At 34.4% G+C, this 18876-nt stretch overlaps 1 protein-coding gene across 5 annotated transcripts in view; it reads right to left on the reverse strand.

The window, feature by feature from the left end:
* Window positions 1-18876, reverse strand: part of Pdzd8 (PDZ domain containing 8) — a 110717-nt gene that overhangs the window by 58898 nt on the left and 32943 nt on the right. For 3 of the 5 annotated variants that reach the window (XR_011331373.1, XM_069821313.1, XM_069821312.1), the window contains exons 12-13: window positions 12905-13150; window positions 2074-2250 (exon numbers count right to left, since the gene is read on the reverse strand). Coding sequence is in view for 4 of the 5 variants with exons in the window: in XM_069821313.1 (XP_069677414.1) it covers window positions 2074-2250; window positions 12905-13150 (423 nt within the window). In the remaining variant the exon portion in view is untranslated. The remainder of the gene's footprint in view (window positions 1-2073; window positions 2251-12904; window positions 13151-18876) is intronic. The other 2 variants (XM_069821314.1, XM_069821315.1) reach the window with 1 other exon arrangement.

Below are 18876 nucleotides of genomic sequence, written 5' to 3' on the forward strand. Positions count from 1 at the left end.
CGAACCCGGGACCTTTGGTTAAACGTACCAATGCTCTCCCAACTGAGCTACCCGGGAACTCTATCAGACACCGATCCAATTTTTCCCCTCTATATTCACAGACCTCAAAGTGAGCTGACAACCGTAAAGCAACCAACATTGAGTGCACACTAACTCTGTGTGACTTAAATTGTGGTTTTCTGTTAACGAACAGTGACGTGTATTATGCAAATCAGGCTTTCAGGTATAACTCCCTGTAAAGTTGATTTGAATAATTTCGAGGGAAAAATTGTTCTGGGGCCGGGTATCGAACCCGGGACCTTTGGTTAAACGTACCAACACTCTTCCAACTGAGCTACCCGGGAACTCTACCAGACACCGATCCAATTTTTCCCTCTATATCCACAGACCTCAAAGTGAGCTGACAACCGTCAAGCAACCAACATTGAGTGCACACTAACTCTGTGTGACTTAAATTGTGGTTTTCTGTTAACGAGAGCGTTGGTATGTTTAACCAAAGGTTCCGGGTTCGATACCCGGCCCCGGAACAATTTTTCCCTCGAAATTATTCATCTCTGCATTCTGTCTATTCAATATTTTGTAGAACATGAAAAGGACGCATGAATCCATTCTCCACTACCAAATTCCTACCAATTAATTCTCTACTCGTGTGTTGCGTCATAATGTGATATCATGACAAAAAAATGGATGCCTAAAAGCAGCCTAACAGTCTCATAACAATTTTCCATTTTGAATGATCTCATTTGACAACTGTACAACTGTCTGACATACAATGAGGGAGCCTTTACATGTTACAATTTATATGAACAGTAAGTTGTTCAGACATGTTGCATTGCCATCATACTGCAAGTCTCGTAACGTACAGTGACCATATTACTGTAGAATACACACAAAATAAAAATAGATGAAGACTTTATCACATTCTTAATGGTATAAAAATAAAAATGCTTTCTATTCTTTAAGTACAAGCTTCATGTATTTTTAATACCGGTAAAGTATATTTAAATATAAGATGCAATAATAACCTTGTTATTTGAAGGAAAGTTTTATCAAGTGATTTCTTATGATAGTTTTCTTTCAAATCCCTCTTTTTAATTGAAAATCCATAATCCTCTTCTCCCACACGCTACAATTTTATACCAATGCTTAAATAACTAGTGCAGGTGAAGGAAATCGTATCAGGCTTGTGTATGTGATCAGTTATGCTAGACCTACTGGCCAGAACGCAGTCTGCTCTTGACTCGAGTTTGTAAATGAGAAAATGTATGTAGCATGAAAATGTATCACAGGTGTTCTTGTACTGAACCAATCATTTTTGGGAATTTACAATCCATGCTATCATATTCATTATTTCGTATGCAAAAAAGAAATCTCGAAGGAAAACAAATTTTAAATGAATTGTTACCATGTTTTCACGATTATTATATGATAAAAAGTTCTTTAAATTTAATATATGTACTTTCGAAATAAATCAGTCTACAATTATAAAAATAAACAAAACCAGCCGTATACAGAAGGTCAAACAATTTTAATATTTTAGAGCATTTGTTTTAATAACAAATTTCGAACCTGAATTTAACTGTAACACAACTTATCTATAATTTGTGTAAGAAGTGAATCCAAAATAATTAGGGCTCATATCAAAAGTTTCATGTATCTGAATTTTTGTTTCCAAACTGAAAGGTAAGTGGAGTGGGAAGTGTTCAGTATTTTTTAAGTTTTGATGTAAGAATATATAATTGCAACAAAGCAATTCTGCCACCAACTTTGTTACACTTGATTGCCATTATGTAAAGAGTTCTTGTAAATATCGTTCCTACCAAGGTAAGCAACTAAATGTTCAGTCCCAAACATAGCAGCTGCATTAATCAGGGACTATAATTATGTTATGCACCCTCAACAAGAACAGCCGAACGTCATGATGAAGCACTGGTTCCTGAAAGATGGAGATCATGACGCCAATGTAGGAAGCAAGTGAGCGAGCTAGCAAGACCAGGCAGAGTGTTTGTATGCTGCTGGCAGAAGAACAAGAAGAAGAAGTAGAAGGGGTTCATCATCACAGTCGGTCATTACCTTACGACTGCCTGCTGGAGAGTGCTGCGGGGAGGGAGGGAGGCTACGAGACAGGTGACTAGAGTTAGCGATGGTGGGTGGGGCCAGATTGTTTGCCGAGCCAACCCGCTTCAAACTGCGAGCCTGAGCTGCACTCGCCACTGATGCCAGCAAACTACCAATCCCACGGCGTTGGCCCTGCCAACACGATGGTGCACGTTCCCTTCATTAAGTGACAGGCAGTTCATTGTAGCAGTTCAGACGTCAGAGCTGTTGCAGTTCATCTAACGTACTCGCACAGTTTCACAGTGTGTATTCAGCAGGACATTCACTTACAAAGCAAACTGGACAATACAGATCCAAGAATTAATAATTTATTATAATCTAGCTGGAGATTTGTGGCTAATAAATCATAAAAGAACTTAAATAAAATCCGATCATGAAATTCTAATAGAATACATCGGTATTTACAACATGATACCCATACCTTCCAGAATCATCTCAGACACACTCAGTTTCAGAACTAACAAGTACTGTATTATTTTCAAGAATAGAGAAGGCCAAAGCATTATCTCCACTACTAATCCCCTTGATACAAGAATTCTCTGTACTTTCATAGCAAATACAAGAAAGATCTTTTACAAGGTGTTGTCGAAGACTTTTGTCTACAATATTTAGAAAACTTTTAGCTTCAACCACTGGAGAAAGAAAGATAACTCATGTGCCTCACATACACGTTAATAGAGTTAATTACAAACTTTAATGGCATACAAAATTAGTAAAAGAAATAAAGAAAACCAAATGTCTTATCAATATATTGTCACTAATATCATAAAAATGATGGGTAATGTTAATACTTGACAGAATCTTATCCTGGATGTAATACACCTTTGAGGAAGTGATATGCGTCATTTGAATGTATTTAAGTCTCCTTTGTATGCATAATCAATTTTCCATAAATATCTGGATATTATTAAAGATCAGCTACAGTATTACAAAACACTAACGTCCATTAATTTGGCCCATTGTTCGACCTATTCACAGGGATAAAAGAACAACCCAAAGGAAAGTATAAACTTGCAGAGGTTAAGGTTCGGACATTTGAGTTTAAGTGATGAAGTTTTCTCTCTTTCTTTCCAAATCAACTACACATTCGATTATATAATTATCGATGATATCCAGGACTTCACAGGCAATAGTATCTTTGTCACTATATTTAAACCAGTTGTTTTTCAGCTATACTTGAACATTTCTCATGGGACAATTTACGTGAGCTGAAGAAAAATATGGCTCTTACTAACAATGACTGTAATACTAGAGATTCAGTTAACTCATCGACATACTCTAATTTTAATCTCTGAATTTTTGGCACTCAGATTATAGCAGAGATTGAAGTGTTTTTTAAAGAAAGTGCAACAAGGACCATAATTTTAAAATAAATAGAAAATACCTAATACCAATAAAATCGTGAGTAACTCAGTCAAGAATTTTGGCTCATGCTGACCTTATTTTCCTTATTCTAATGCAAGCTATACACACAATTAAGAGTCTGTAGCTCTTTTTATGCTTTTCTTTTTTACATTTTGTCTACTGAAATTAATTTTTTGATCACATGAGTATGCAGTTGGCTATCTCTCTTTTTAGATGGAGCCAGTAATTAGTTGTGGAATATCGAAAATAGATCTCCTTATAACAAGTGTCATTATTTAAAATATCTAACAAATATTAACATTTTAGTATCTCATCAACTATAACACTTATTTTGTAAAAATAAATGATTCTTATTTAAATTTTGACTCTGGAAGTGACATGTTTAAAAAATCCTGTCTGAATACACAATCTGACTACTGGCATTCCTTACCACTTCTCAATACTTGCGCTATTTCTAATAAAGCACTACATGTCTTTACACAACCAGCGAACACTATACACAAACCCAACTGCCATTCAAGCATCTTAAAAGAACACAGAATTGCGTTACAAATGGAGGACACAAGGTATTTATAGAGTCCAGTCCCTCATTACACTATGTCTATCCCTTATGAGAAGTTTATCCAAAGTCCATTTAGAAGGACTAGTCACATAATGACTTTCTCGGCCAATCACGCGTTGAAGTCAAGGAGCTTAGGTTTCAAAACATAAGCACATCATTTTCGCGTATAAACGGTGACAAGCTTTATGATGCTAGTGCATCTCAGAGTTCATAAAACACTATACAATGAAATGTTTTTAATTAAATTTTTAGTACTGTAATGGAATTTTCAGAAACACAAATTTTGTCCTCTTTATGTATGTGCCTTAGTGAAATTTCTAGATGGGTTATGAAATGTAGGTTGGGAGGAAGAAGAAGTGCTGGGCTAGTAGAGCTTCGATGGATGGATGGTGTAATGGAAGACCTGAAAATACTTGGAATCCAAAAATGGTGAGTGGTTGCCTGGGATAGAGAGAAGTAGAGGAAAGTCCTAAAGGAAGCTGAGGCCCTAACTGGGCTGTAGAGTTAATGATGATTATATTGTACATGTGCCGTGCATGTTGGCCTGTAGCCATTTGTGCTTCTGCCTATTTCTTGGCGATTATGATGAAGAATCCTGTTCTGAGGTTGAGGTACTCATCAGGTCGGATTCTGTTCACTGTTTGATAGGATAACATGAGTATGAATGAAGATGGTGATAATGACAGCAAAATGAGTCCAGGATCAGCCGCCGAAAGTTACCCAGCATTTGTTCTTAATGGGTTGATGGAAAACTCCGGAAAACTTAAACTAGGCAACTTGTCCCAACCAGGATTCGACCCTGGGTTTGCTAGTTTCGTAGTCACAACAGGCTGACCACTACTCCAAAGCATTAGATTATTTTGTTCTAATATTTACTAATTTATTATACATCACTTCATTCTAGTGAGCTAAATTTCATAGTGACGAATTAGTTTCATTATATTTGTACTCTGTTATGTTGTTCAGAGTTATCCTTTCTGCAATTTTGGTTAAAATGAGATAATTTTTTTAACAAGTTCAAACTTTATGCAAGTCGAGAGAGAAGTTGATAATGTGTTTCTTATATGGCATTTAAAATTACTCTTATTTTTAAGTTTGTAATGGAAAAATTCACAGCAAAACAAAGTCAATGTTGTCTTTATACTGATCTCCATTCTGAAAAGTTGAAATACTCATGACATTTATTTTACATTTCGAACTAGAAAGCATTTCATATCATGAGCATTACAATATAATTGTGAAAAGTTAAACTTCTCATATAGGATTGTGGTTTCAACAGAGCTTTGTATCATCCCCCTGTCTGTGTATACATATAGTGTAAATCCATACCTCTATTTGATGCAAAATTACATCTTAACTAAGGGACAGTACTATTACAAAACATGGCCACAAACATAATTCCATTTTGCTTGAGGAAAGACCTGAGGCATAAAAGCACATTAAACATCAGTACACAGTAATGTAGCGACCTCACATTATACAACATAACAAAGGTGTTAAAGAAAACAAATAATATTGTCAGTTATGTAGGCCAAATTAAGGTAATACAATAGAGAAGTACAGCCTGTTCTCTTTAAAGAAGAAAACATTCATTTAGAGTAACTATGAAATCAGGTAACAGAGTATGACTATAAATGTAACAAATAAGATTATTTAGTAATTATTATTGATTTTATATGTTTTCATTACAGTAATTTTATTTATTATTAACTGAATAAAAGTAAACAGGAAACATTTTTAAGCACTTTAAATATACACTGGACACACCAACAGAAAATATGACTTTTTTTTAATTTCTATTTTTAATGTGGAAATATGTCCTCTATCTAAGACAGACATCAGAGCACAACATGACAGAACAGACTGTACTGCGACATCACACTCCACACACATTACCTATGAGCAATGTCAATTACTGAGACTGTATATATTGCTTTTCTTAAGATCAATTTATCGCTGTTAAGTTGAACATGTAATATCTACCAAATGATAGAAGTTACTGCAACAAGTTAACATATAAACTACATTCATTGTTCTCGTTGACAATATATTGAAGTCATTTCACTACATTTTCACTTCCTCTATAGCACTTGATTACAAGGGAAAAGAAAGTACGGTAGATCTAATGAAAAAAATGGATTTTAAGATTCGGACAGATATGCACTTTAGAGGTTCCCAGAACTGTTTTTAGGAGTGATATCTCTGTGTGTATGTAGGAGAAGGGATGTTCATTATAATTCAAACATTAGTTAATCGAACTAAATTCTTCAAAACTCTGTAAATAAGATGCTTCATATCAAATCAGCCTCTGGTGAACATACTTCCATTCTAAAGGCTACTTTTAAGTTAAAGAGCTCAAGCTTGTGACGATAATTGAAGGGTTCAGAGTCATAGTGGGCCAGGCACCATTTATTAAAAACGGAGAAAACAAGAGTTAAAATTAAGTGATTACCATAATTTAACGAAACATATAGCAAGTAAGATAAAGTATGCACATTAAAATTAAATGACATGTCAATCTTCATTAAATTATGGTATTTACTTAACTTTAACCTTTGCTTTCTCCGTTTTTAATAAATGGCACTTGGTCTGCTATGGCTCTGAACCCTTCAATTTCAATACTAATATGCCGAGATTCTTTGAATTCAGAACTTCATGTAATATGTTCTAGAGCTGATAGAAATAAGTCAATTTTAATACTAGTTCACCACAGAATTTGAAAGTATACAAACGGATTGATAGAACTTCGTAGACATTGTAACTTCGATAATTTTTATTTCATTTGTTTATTTTACTTCATCAACTATGATGGTTATCTAACGTCGGAGTGAAATGAAGGTGATAATGCTAGCAAAATGAGTGAGGGTCCAGCTCTGAAAGGTACTGAGCATTTGCTCTTAATGGGTTGAGGGAAAACCATGGAAACCCTCAACCAGGTGACTTGTCCCAAACAGGATATGAACTCAGCCCCATTTGTTTCATGGTCAGACCTGCTAACCATTACTTCATAGAAGTGAATGTATTTGAATACTAATGCTCTATAATCTTTATAGAATTTCATAATATATTTGTCAACATATATCACTAACAGACCTAAGGCTTGTGGAAATAAATACTAATACACCAAAATTATTTCAATTCGATATATGGAAGAAAATCAATTCTATCTACACATTTTTAGAATTTAGGAAACATATATTTGTTTCAAGAGCCATTTCAAAGGAGGCCTAAACTTTAGTATTATAATTGGAGTTTGTACGGACAATATTACAATGATTGTATTTTCGAGTTCATAATTAACACAATTATGTAATTGCTCCTAATACATTTTGATTATATTCTTTGTATTTTTATTTCATGAGCAACACTGCGCACACATACAACAAAAATATTAAAGAACTCCTTAATATAAGTGTGTGTGTGTATCTAATGTCCAGGGTTTCACAATAAAGTTATCTTCCTTCTTGCTTCCCAATATTTGGAGGTACAGTCTACAAAGGTAATGAGAGATTCACACCTTGCCAAGTGCTCCACAACCATATCACCTTCTTCTGTGTATAACAATCATTTTCGAAAAATGAAGATGATTACTGAAGCAATCATGACAAGTAGCCAATCTCAACACAGCAACAGAAGATTTTCTAAGAAGATCAGAAATTAATTAAAAGTTTTTCAGGAATACTGCCATCTCGAATTTTGATTCTCTGATATTAAATTGTGGTAACAGTTGAAAATAATTATTTTCTTATAATCGACTTCATAGACTCATCTGAAAAACTGTATTTTTGTTTTCATTTTAGTTTCTTTCTCTAGTAGAATATCAACTAATTCTTTACTATTCACCTCACTATATGCTGGGATCCATTGAAGAACTATTTTTTATTTAAATTTTGAATCTATTTTACTACGCAATGAATTTTGGGGGGGGGGGAGAAGGGGAGACGTAGTTGAACATAAGCCCTGAATTGCAATTTTAGAATCCAACAAGAAAATGTTTGTGTAATCAAATAAACACATTTCGACTATTTTTAAATGGCTTCAACCTCACTGACAAAATATGTTGTATAATTTACAAAATTTTAATAGAAAGAAAATACAGTAGAATCCCTTTTTAACGAATCTCTGAGGGATTACTTTTTTTTTTTTTCATTAAATAGGAATTTCCTTAAAATAGGGTTTACATAAAGTGGGAAGAAAAGGTTAAAATAACTAGTACTAACATGTGTGTTATATACCAAAATTATAATTATTTAATGAGGCCTACAATTATTATTTACAATAAATTTCATCATACTATTTTCTAACTCTTCAAATGGTGAGCCATGAATGTTTTTCCGTTTGGTTGAACCTGAACCGCACTGAAACTCGGTATTTAAAATTTACTTTTTCTTCTTCATTATTCCCCAAAATGAAGTACAGATGCCTCAAACTAGCAAGCTGCCTCGTTCGCGCAGGCGCATAGAGCACTTCTCCCCTACCACTGTCCGCCTACTGCTGTGCACTGTGGATTATAACGGTACAGCTCCGTTCTAATAACAGTTGAGAAGGCTGCATAGGGAGGGTACATCTTGAATACATTGTCAAGAGGTCAACTTTTCAGATAATATGCCTATACCTGGGTATCGGAGCCTAGGTGGGCCCCCTCCGTTAGCTCTACTACTTCCCCTATCCAGGCAGCTTCCTAGTTTGAGGCCTCTGTAGTTGGCAAACCATGCCTTTTGCCATATGTGATAATTTTATTTGAGGATTGGCCTCGACATCCCTTATTATTTTCATTTTCTGTCCAATAGTTAATTTCTTCCATTTAGTTGCCATTATAACGATGCATAAACAGTGTAAATTAACAAAAAACTTGAAAACATCATTATGCTCACGATAACAAAGCAAGCAAAGCAACCACTGTGAAAGCAATGCAAAGAAAGATCAAAAAGAACTATAAGAAATAATGCTGCCACGTGGCACCGCATTACTATCGACTGAGATGCACGAATATGCTGATTATTGATTATTGAAAGTCGATTCGGTATTTTGGGTTTCATTATCATAAAATCCACTTAAAAAGTATTCCTTTGCAAGGTTTTCCTTAAACCAATTTCCTTAAAAGCGGGAATTAATTACATTATTCTTATGGTAATTTGGCTGGGACTTAGCAGATTATCCTTAAAAACGGGAATGTTAAAGCAGGTTTTTACTGTAAGTAGCAAGTAGCAGCTGCTCCAGCTCTTCTTCATGGACCAAAAGAGAGTTGCCTGTGTAAATTTACTTCTACATCTCTTGGATACCTTCTTTCAACTGTTTCTAGAATAATAGTCATTGTCTCTTCATGGTTTATATATTATGTTTTGTTGAAAATTTTATCTAGATTTAATGTAAATGTAATTTTGTAGTGTTTGTTGCGTTAACTGATGTTAGATGCAGAATGGATATTAAAAAAAATTCTTTGAAAAAATTAATGCTATTATTTCCTTAAATTTATTCTTAGAATAAAGCAAAAAAATTTGTGGCCTTACGTAATTAATGTGAAAGATAAGTCAAATATTACGAATGTTACATTATATACGAGAATGATATACAGAAAAAAAAATTAATATATAAAAAATTGAAGCATTTGATGATGATTAAATAAAAATTAGGAGTATCTTTCCGAATAGTAATGTAAGCTGGAAATCAAGTTACATGGAGGAAATTGAACTTACTGTTTTGATTGAACAATTAGAAACATGAAATGACAGCCTGATGTTTGTACCACTAATCTTGCAATGTACAAATCTGTGCTTGCTTTGATAATGTCATATGACCTATTGTTGGAATAAACTAGCTTCGTAACTAGATGTTCAGTGATTTTAACTTAAAGTAAATAATGCAACCTAAATGAATCAAAAAGTCTTAACAGTGGCGTAGCCAGACTAATTATTTTTTGGGGTTTAGAAAGTACCTGACCCATCTCCTGACAATGCCACTGCAGTCAACTCTCTTGAAACTCATTCTCGGAAGTGTTATTTAATAACATGCAAAATTATGATAAACAATCATGCAAGGCATATCTATACAAACACTTCATAAGCTGTCGAGATTTCCTAGCAACGAATCTGTCGATCGCTGATGATGGATCCTTCAACAAATCCCAACTTTTCTCCCTCAACAGATAGAATTGCTAGATTACAAAGCCTTGTACTTGACATGATTGTCGAATTTTTTTTCGTTTCAGAGCTTTGAAAAGTTTTATATCATTGCCTTAATGAAGGACGAATATTTACTAATATCCATTTTTGAAGACTGAGGTGCTTCCGATAATGAATTTGCAAGAGCAAGAATATCGTCTAAACATACCAAATAAAATAAGGTGTCAAATTTTCCTAGCTGATGTAACAATTCAGTAGCCACCACAGCTTCCTTCTTTTTATCGCTGCCAGACACTTTTTTAGGCCCAACCCAACACAGTTAAATTGGCTCTTGAAGAAATGAACGCATTTTTGACTTCTTACCTTAATGCTATCGACTGTAACTATTGCTCTGGATCATGATTTAGTTTTAATGTTAAGTATTTTCCATAAAAAAACGCAAAAATTCGCATATTTTTTCGCTGGCTACGTCACTGGGTCTTAATGCTTATTTTATTACGTCCTTGTCATAATATCATGAATTAGCTTACTCAACAAGGCTGTGTGTTGTGCTTGTGAAATGTGTGAGTGTATCCACCTCACACAGAAAGAGCTGTTGGTTGTCAATGAAGTAATTACAATTGTTGTCAAGTGTCCGAGATTTTATTATGATCCTTAGACAATTTACTGCAATTAAATTTGAAGCACTTAAGTATGTTTAATGGAAAAAAAAATTCTTAATACAATTCATTACTGTTATTTTATTATGACAATTATTGACTCTATACTTCATGTACCACTGAACACTTAACAGAAACTAACACTAATTGAGAAAAGGCCAGAAAATATCCTTATGCTTGGGTAAGTTTCGGTTCTTTCCTATATAAAAATGTCTCCCATGAAAAACGACATGTTAATAACTGTGAATAATCTCAAAAAAAGCAATAAAACTAAGTGCAGGTGAACCGCTCTAATCAAAAACTGTTTTATGCATAAAAATTTACATTTAAAAAAATTGAAAGTATGTAACCAATCATAATGATAAGAATTCAATTTCGAACAGATGGAAATCCTAACTGGTAAACGTAATATTAAATGAAATAAGTAAAGATTTCATAAATTCAGTTTGCTTTATGATTTATATTTCTTTTATATTAATAATCATTTATTTGATTTTTTAGCTCTTTGATACATCATGAAAGCTACATTACACTTTCATATGATTAAAACATTATACAAAACATAAACCAAACAAGACACGGTAAATGTAACACGTAACACATCAAAATATCAGAAACATATGTATACACATAAAATGTAAAGAAGTAAAATGCAACAATGAAGGTCTTCCATTGTGCTAGAAGAAGATTGTTGAGATACATAGATATTTTATAACTGTCACACCAAAGGAAGAAAGTGAAGTAATTGAAGGATTGACTAGATATTTATGAGATGCAGAATAATATGATAAGACTCAATCATCAGCGAAACCCCTTTCCCATGTCAGAAAGGAACTGTGTATTGTTACCATTCCTCATATCATGCATTAGCTTTATTTGTGTTTCATACATGCTTTTACATTATGGTGCATTTTGAAGGCAGAGAACTAAACCCATATGGTAGTAAAATTTTCTTAAGGGAGCATGGAGAAAGAATTTCACACTCCTTCAACCTTGACGGATAGTGTTACCACAAGTGCAAACAAAGTAACATACATTCATAGTGAACAAACATTATTGTTGAAAATAAAGCTGGGGTTTCGCTGGATTGAGGTAATCATTAAGAAAGCTAAAATTATACAAGACACATAGTAACCAACATTATTCAAGAGACAAAGTCTTCCCACAGCATAATGATGGTTACAGAATACGAATTAATAGTGCAAACAAAGTGTGCAACAATATTACATATAATACAAATTATATCTATAAAAATCAGTATACAAAAATGGCAGTGAAGGTGAATATATTACATTTCAGCGACATTCAGAGTGAACATAGTTACAATTCAATGTTATTCCTCCTGATCCATTGCAATAATGGTATTTTATTTAAATATGCTCAAAATATTCTCTCTTCTACTGTTCAAGCATCTTTTTGCAATTAAATAAATTTGAATAATTATGAAGCAAATCAGCATTCTGAGAAATAAGCATCAGGCTCCTTGTCTAGCACTAAAGGTGTGCAGGTGGCACAAGAAGCTTGATGAACTATCTTCAGCACGCCAAATGCCACATCAAAAAGGAGTAAAAAGCTGACCTTCCTACTACTTGTATGCTTTTATGGTGCGTTTGTATAAAACTCTCATTTTCATTACAGAATGGAAGTGCCTAATCTATGCCTTACTGTAATAAATTTGTCGTTCTGAGCTATACTAATTCTTCTGTAGTTCAGGTCTACTGTTACTTTTATAATTTAAATAAAGTTAAAAATTGCAATCATAAATATGTCATAATAAGATACTTTGACCAGTTGCTGAAAACCAAGTAAAGCAGTCAAAATAAAGATATTTTAAATAAATATATTTAATCATCATTATAAACAGTAGAAGATGCTTTAGATAAGTACACTTCATCGTCAATGTACACATTTATGATTCCATGTAAGATAAAGTACTTGATGCAGGCACTGTCTTCGTTATTGGCTTAGTACACTAATTTGTGAAATCTTCCTACACTACTGGCATAGGACCTGTTTCTGCCAAACACCATAACAAGGCCCAGAGACGAACTCATAACCATGTAGCTCCAAGGACTCACCTGAGGTGTGCTATCCCCATCGTCTGCTGCAGTTGTGATTATCTCAGGCTGTGCAGATGCCCGTCGAGGCTGTGCAGGTGGCACAAGAAGCTCTAAACCACGGGATTGTCCATCTTCTGGCAGTGCAGACGCCCGACGCTGTGCACCACGTGCAGAGCATGTTGCATCCACTTGGCACTTAGCCACACACTTCTTATGGCATGTCATGGCACAGTCTCGGCACTGCACTGCATCTTTCAGCCAGATCTGCATCAAAACATTCAGCAAGTCACCATTAATTAATTAATTATTATCAGGAGAAAAAATATCACAATTTTTACTTGAACTCCTCCTAAAGAATGTATTTAAAAATAAAAGATAACTGCAACAATTCAAAACGTGGCTATAGAATCTCAAAATGTATTCAACTTGGGAATGCATAATTATCATGAATAATGCAAATTCAACGGAAACAACCCTATGTTTTGTTTCTTGTTATTTTGGCAATGAGAGAGACAAAGAGACAGAGGGGTTAAAAGAGGAAAAGATAGTAAAGAGGGAGAGAGAGGCAGAAAAATAAAAAGAGGGAGAGGGGCACTGAGAGGGAAACGAAGAGAGGAGAATGGAAAGAGAGGGAGGGAGACAGATACAGGAAAACTTCATTTATACGTTTTTATAAAAAAAAAACGTATAAGTGAGAAAAAGTTATAATTCATACAGCATTTAATAACATCTGAAATAACATTTACTTTAAAAACATGTGTTTATTTTAAAAAAGTCAATTATTTTGGACTGCTTGTTCCTAAGGAATAAACCATGTTCTCAAATTGTGATAACTGTCACAGAATTTGTTCAGTTACATCATGGTGTATTACCAATTCCTAAGATCCTAGGATTAATTTTTGATGAAAAACTTTTATGGAAAACACATTTAACCAATGTTCCTTTGCAGTGTCTACCACGATTAAATCTCTTGAAGATCACAGCTAATAAGGAATGATGAACAGATATCACGACAATGCGTCTGTTTTATAATGCTTATATACGATCAAAATATAATAAGGAACTATATTCCTTGTATGGAGAGCTACTCTTGTCACATGTCATTCGAATTAAGAGACTCAAATGGGCAGGTCATCTAATTAGGATGGAAGAACATCGAGTCCCAAAAAAAGTATTTTCAGGAGATTTCGGAAGAGGAAGGCCAGTGGGAAGACCACGTAACAGATGGGAAGATGGTGTATGTCAGGATGCACTACAAATCCTCAAAATCCGGAATTGGAGAGTCGCAGGACAGGATCGACAAGTTTGGTGGAGTGCAACTGGGGAGGCCATGACCCGAAAACGGGCCGACGCGCCATAGAAGAAGAAGATATACAATCAAAATTGACCTATGGATGTGAAATGTGGGGAGGAGCATCAGCAACTCATCTACAAAAAATTTCTGTTCTTCAAAACTCAGACTTAAGATTATGCCTAGAAGTACCAAAAACCACATCAACTGTTGGCCTAGAAATTGAATGTAATATTCAACCAATCAGACACTATGAATTACAAAAGGATCTAAAAATACATTTTAAATTGCAAGCCTCATCCAGATCTCAATGTTCTTCAAACTGTCAGATAATATTCTGGGTAATTTCTATGAAATAAACAAAGAAGAAATACCAGTCTATATCACAGACACACTCATTGCTAAAACTCCAGTTGTGAACGAAATTTCTCCATGGAAATGGGTGATTCCAGAACATAGCATACAAATTCCAGGACATCATTCTAAAAATGATCCTCCATACATTCTTAAGTTAGATGCCATGGAACTACTCTGTAGCACATAAAGGATCACCTTCAAATTTATACAGATGGATCTCTAAATCCTAATAATGGGACATCAGGAGCAGGGTATTATATTCCAAAACATCAAGAAAGTTATTTCATACTATGATCATCCTCCTCCAGTCTTGACACTGAATTGCTAGCTATTGATGTTGCTCTTCAGTGTGTTACTCAAATTTCTGAAAAATCTATTTGCATACTTACCGACTCCAAGTGGGCTATATTTAATATAATTAAACATGTACCAAACCTATACACACAAAGAATTATTCCAATTCAGAAACAACTAAGTAAACTGAAAGAACTCCAAAAGGAAATAACATTTCAAGGGATACCTAGTCATTGTGGTATACCTGGAAACGAGAAAGTCGATAATATTGCAAAACAGGCAACATATTTGCAACCAAGACCTCTTCAAGTGATTCTCTATCCAATGCTTTTGCTTCAGTAAAGTCTCATTTTACAAACCTATGGATCAACAATTGGCTCTCTTCTGACAGGAAAAATTTTACAGTCTGTACAAAAGAAACCAAATGACCTGGAAATGTACAAAAACTTGTCCAGACATGTTCAAACTTTTTTAACAAGGGCCAGAACAGGTCACATTGTCACTCAATTGTACCTACACCGATTTCACATTTCTGATAATTCTACTTGTCTGTGGTGTAATAATCATGATGAAGATCTGGAACACATTCTTCTATACATCCATAAACCACAAAAGAAGTAAATTAAAATCATCAGTACCGGTTGCAGAAGACACAGCCCTGCAGTATATATTGACTACACCCCACCTCTGGCTACTAGCAACAGGCATCTATAATGCACACTGATCAAAATAAATTTTTCTCGCGAAAAACAACAATTGAATAGACTACAGTGGACTATAGTGGACTTTATGTTGTCAGCAAACAGCTGGATACATTAAGAAGATTGATTGATTGATTGATTGATCATTGTATACTAAAAATGTTTCATTGTTTTTAAAGCAGTAACAGTATCATTAAAGGACACAAGACTGTTCATGAGCACTTCGAATCTCCACGAATTTCGAAGTGGGTCATAATGTAACAATGAACACATGCTGCATTTTCGCGTTCTAACATTTTCACGGTCTGCTGAGTTAGCTCTGTGGTAGCGCGTCTGCCTCCAGACTAGCTGGCTTGGGTTTGATTCCTGTGGGGTCAGAAATTTTCATGTAAAATTTCTACCTCGGGACTAGGAGAGATGGCGGTGCACAACTCCTAGTCACTAAATTGTGCACCAATATGCCTGGGTTAAATCCCAAATCTCTCCATAGTACATATGAGGAAAAAGCATATGTCACTGTTGATAATGATTCGTCCATCAGATAGGGACGTTAAGCCTGGCAATTGGTGCTATTTGACAGGAGTAGGCTATGTGCTGGCACTAAGTTTCCCTTTCTCTCTTCCTCACCTTCATCATCATCATCCTCACCACCCATTCCCTACACTACACTTACACATACACTCACCTAGAACACAACATAATTCTTCATATAAATCAAGCTTTCAGGTATAACTCCCTGTAAAGTTGATTTGAATAATTTCGAAGGAAAAATTGTTCCGGAGCCGGGTATCGAACCCGGAACCTTTGGTTAAATGTACCAATGCTCTACCAACTGGATCGGTGTCTGGTAGGTTCCCGGGTAGCTCAGTTGGTAGAGCATTGGTATGTTTAACCAAAGATCCCGGGTTCGATACCTGGCTCAGGAACAATTTTTCCTGAAAGCTTGATTTGCATAATACACATCGCTGTTCGTTAACAGAAAACCAAAATTAAGGTCACACAGAGTTAGTGTGCACTCACTGTTGGTTGCTTGATGGTTGTCAGCCCACTTTGAGGTCTGTGGATATAGAGGGAAAAATTGGATCGGTGTCTGGAGAGTTCTCGGGTAGCATTTAACCAAAGGTCCCTCGAAATTATTCAACATAATTCTTCACAGATACACATCATGCATAACATGGCCCGCTGAAGTGGTGTGTAACTTGAAAATGGGCCACAGTCCTGCCATCTATCTGCAGTATGCAGAACACAAATCACGCAAGTGAAGTGAGTAGGCATTAGATACACACACATTTTCACGGCAAACTTAATTTTGAGCAAAATTGATTTAGAATGTATAAATTACGTTTCGTATCTCCTGGCCTTTAAAATGTGATCATACAAGTGTAAAAAACGCATATGCGAAAAGTATAAAAGAAGTTTTGCTGTATCTTGTAATCATGGTTAACTCAAAATTACACTACTGGAAAGCAGCAAGAACAACAACAAAATTTTATTAATCACACTATCTTCAATCTGGTAGGCCTATTTAAAACTTACGTTAAACTGTTTAGACCTGATTTGTTTATGGTGAACTACAGCCTCTTCACTAAAGAGTCAAATAATTTCGAAATTAATCCATCTACATTTTTCAAAAACTTAGTAACCAAGAGTAAAACATTACCTGTTGTAGGTTTATTTAGAGTTTGATACATGTTAAGTTCAACTTAAGGTACACTTTACATAAAAGCCACAACACGAAAATATCTCAAATTCAGCAATTGAGTGTTAAATTAATACTCTTTAGATCTATTTAGATCAGGACTGTATTAAACAGTTTTTCTGTCATAGGTGTTTAAAAACACTGCTCACTCAACATAAATACCAGTCTACGAAACTTTAATTGAAATTAAGACAGAGAATTGAATAACCAATATTCAAATGAAAATAGTAAGACAGAGAAAATGAAACAACAAATAAAATTAAATATAAATTTAAAAGTCAATAATGATGTAGTACAATATTTCCAGTGATCAGCGTCCTGCTTTTGCTGGATCTGAAATCTTACAAATTTTGTTTCACCCCTTGACTAATGAAATAGTCTCTCGTAGCTTCATTTAATGCCTAGAATGCTGGATCATCACTAATTTTACTTATTTAATTTCCACACTCATAGTTATCATTACTTTCATTATGTGGGTACTGATCACTATTATTATTAATTTCACTTTCACCTCGTAATTAGTTGTAACAGAAGTCGTAGTACACAACAGTGAAGATGTACTCGCATTGGTTATTGGTTTCTGAAAGAACACCCTATTTTATTTTTAACAACTTGGAAGAATGTTCTAAGTATATATGTGTCCAATGCCTACCCACTTCATTATACGTGATTCAGAGAAATGTTATATTTTGTGTCATATTAAGCGCTTTCTGTTCCTTTTCTAATATAAGTTTTGACTGTTTTCTAGATTCAACACCACGTAATCTTTTTCGTATCCTAACTTAATAACTGGTAATCTAGCAATTGCAGCCACCTCCTTTAAGAACATCATAACTTGTGTACTAGGTTATTTTAACTGCCAAGATTAATAGTGCAACAATGAAATTAAATGAAATTATGAGTGTTGGAAACTGTTAGTAGTTCAGGAAGTCAATCAAGTCAATATGTTTTGAAATTATTGTGGAGAATACAGTCATCAACAATGGAAGAAGAAAAATATTGAACATAAAATATAAATTTGTAACTCTGAAGTCGAATAATTACTTTTTTCTGTCCAAATGTAGGGTGATCATGTATGTCCTCCTTTTCCCGGACATGTCCTCTTTTGTAAGTCAATTAATGTGTCTGGGCAGATTTTTTAGAAAATCAGAGATGTCCTTCTTTTCAGAATTTTCTTCAAAAATTTTCAACCAAGTTTGTAATTTTCTGAAATTCGTGAAAACTCATGATATTCATACTATCAACAGAAGTGAAAAGATTTTGCCAATTATATGTGCTGTAAATACTGATTGTCACTCTGAGCTATATTACTGTTAAAACTGACAGAATTTTTCTTTGTATTCCAACCCATAATGCTGATGTTCAGAGAGTATTTTCTGTAATAAATTCTCAATGCACAAAAGAGAGACAATTTCGTATAGAAACAGTAAAAGTAATTATCAATGTTCAATATAATTTGAGACATTTAAATTTTATTGAATTTCACAGCTATTTGTTAACGAAAATAATTGCATGAAATATGGCCATTAGAAAAATAGTCATGGAATTCAAACAAAAATTGAGATTTGGTTGATATTTGTAGTTATACAAAAAGAAATGTTCTTATGGCATAAATCAAATGAATCTCTAGAAGAAGCCATATATTGAG

Source organism: Periplaneta americana, chromosome 3 (assembly GCF_040183065.1).
Source record: "Periplaneta americana isolate PAMFEO1 chromosome 3, P.americana_PAMFEO1_priV1, whole genome shotgun sequence".
In the NCBI taxonomy this organism is placed as follows: Eukaryota; Metazoa; Arthropoda; class Insecta; order Blattodea; family Blattidae; genus Periplaneta; species Periplaneta americana.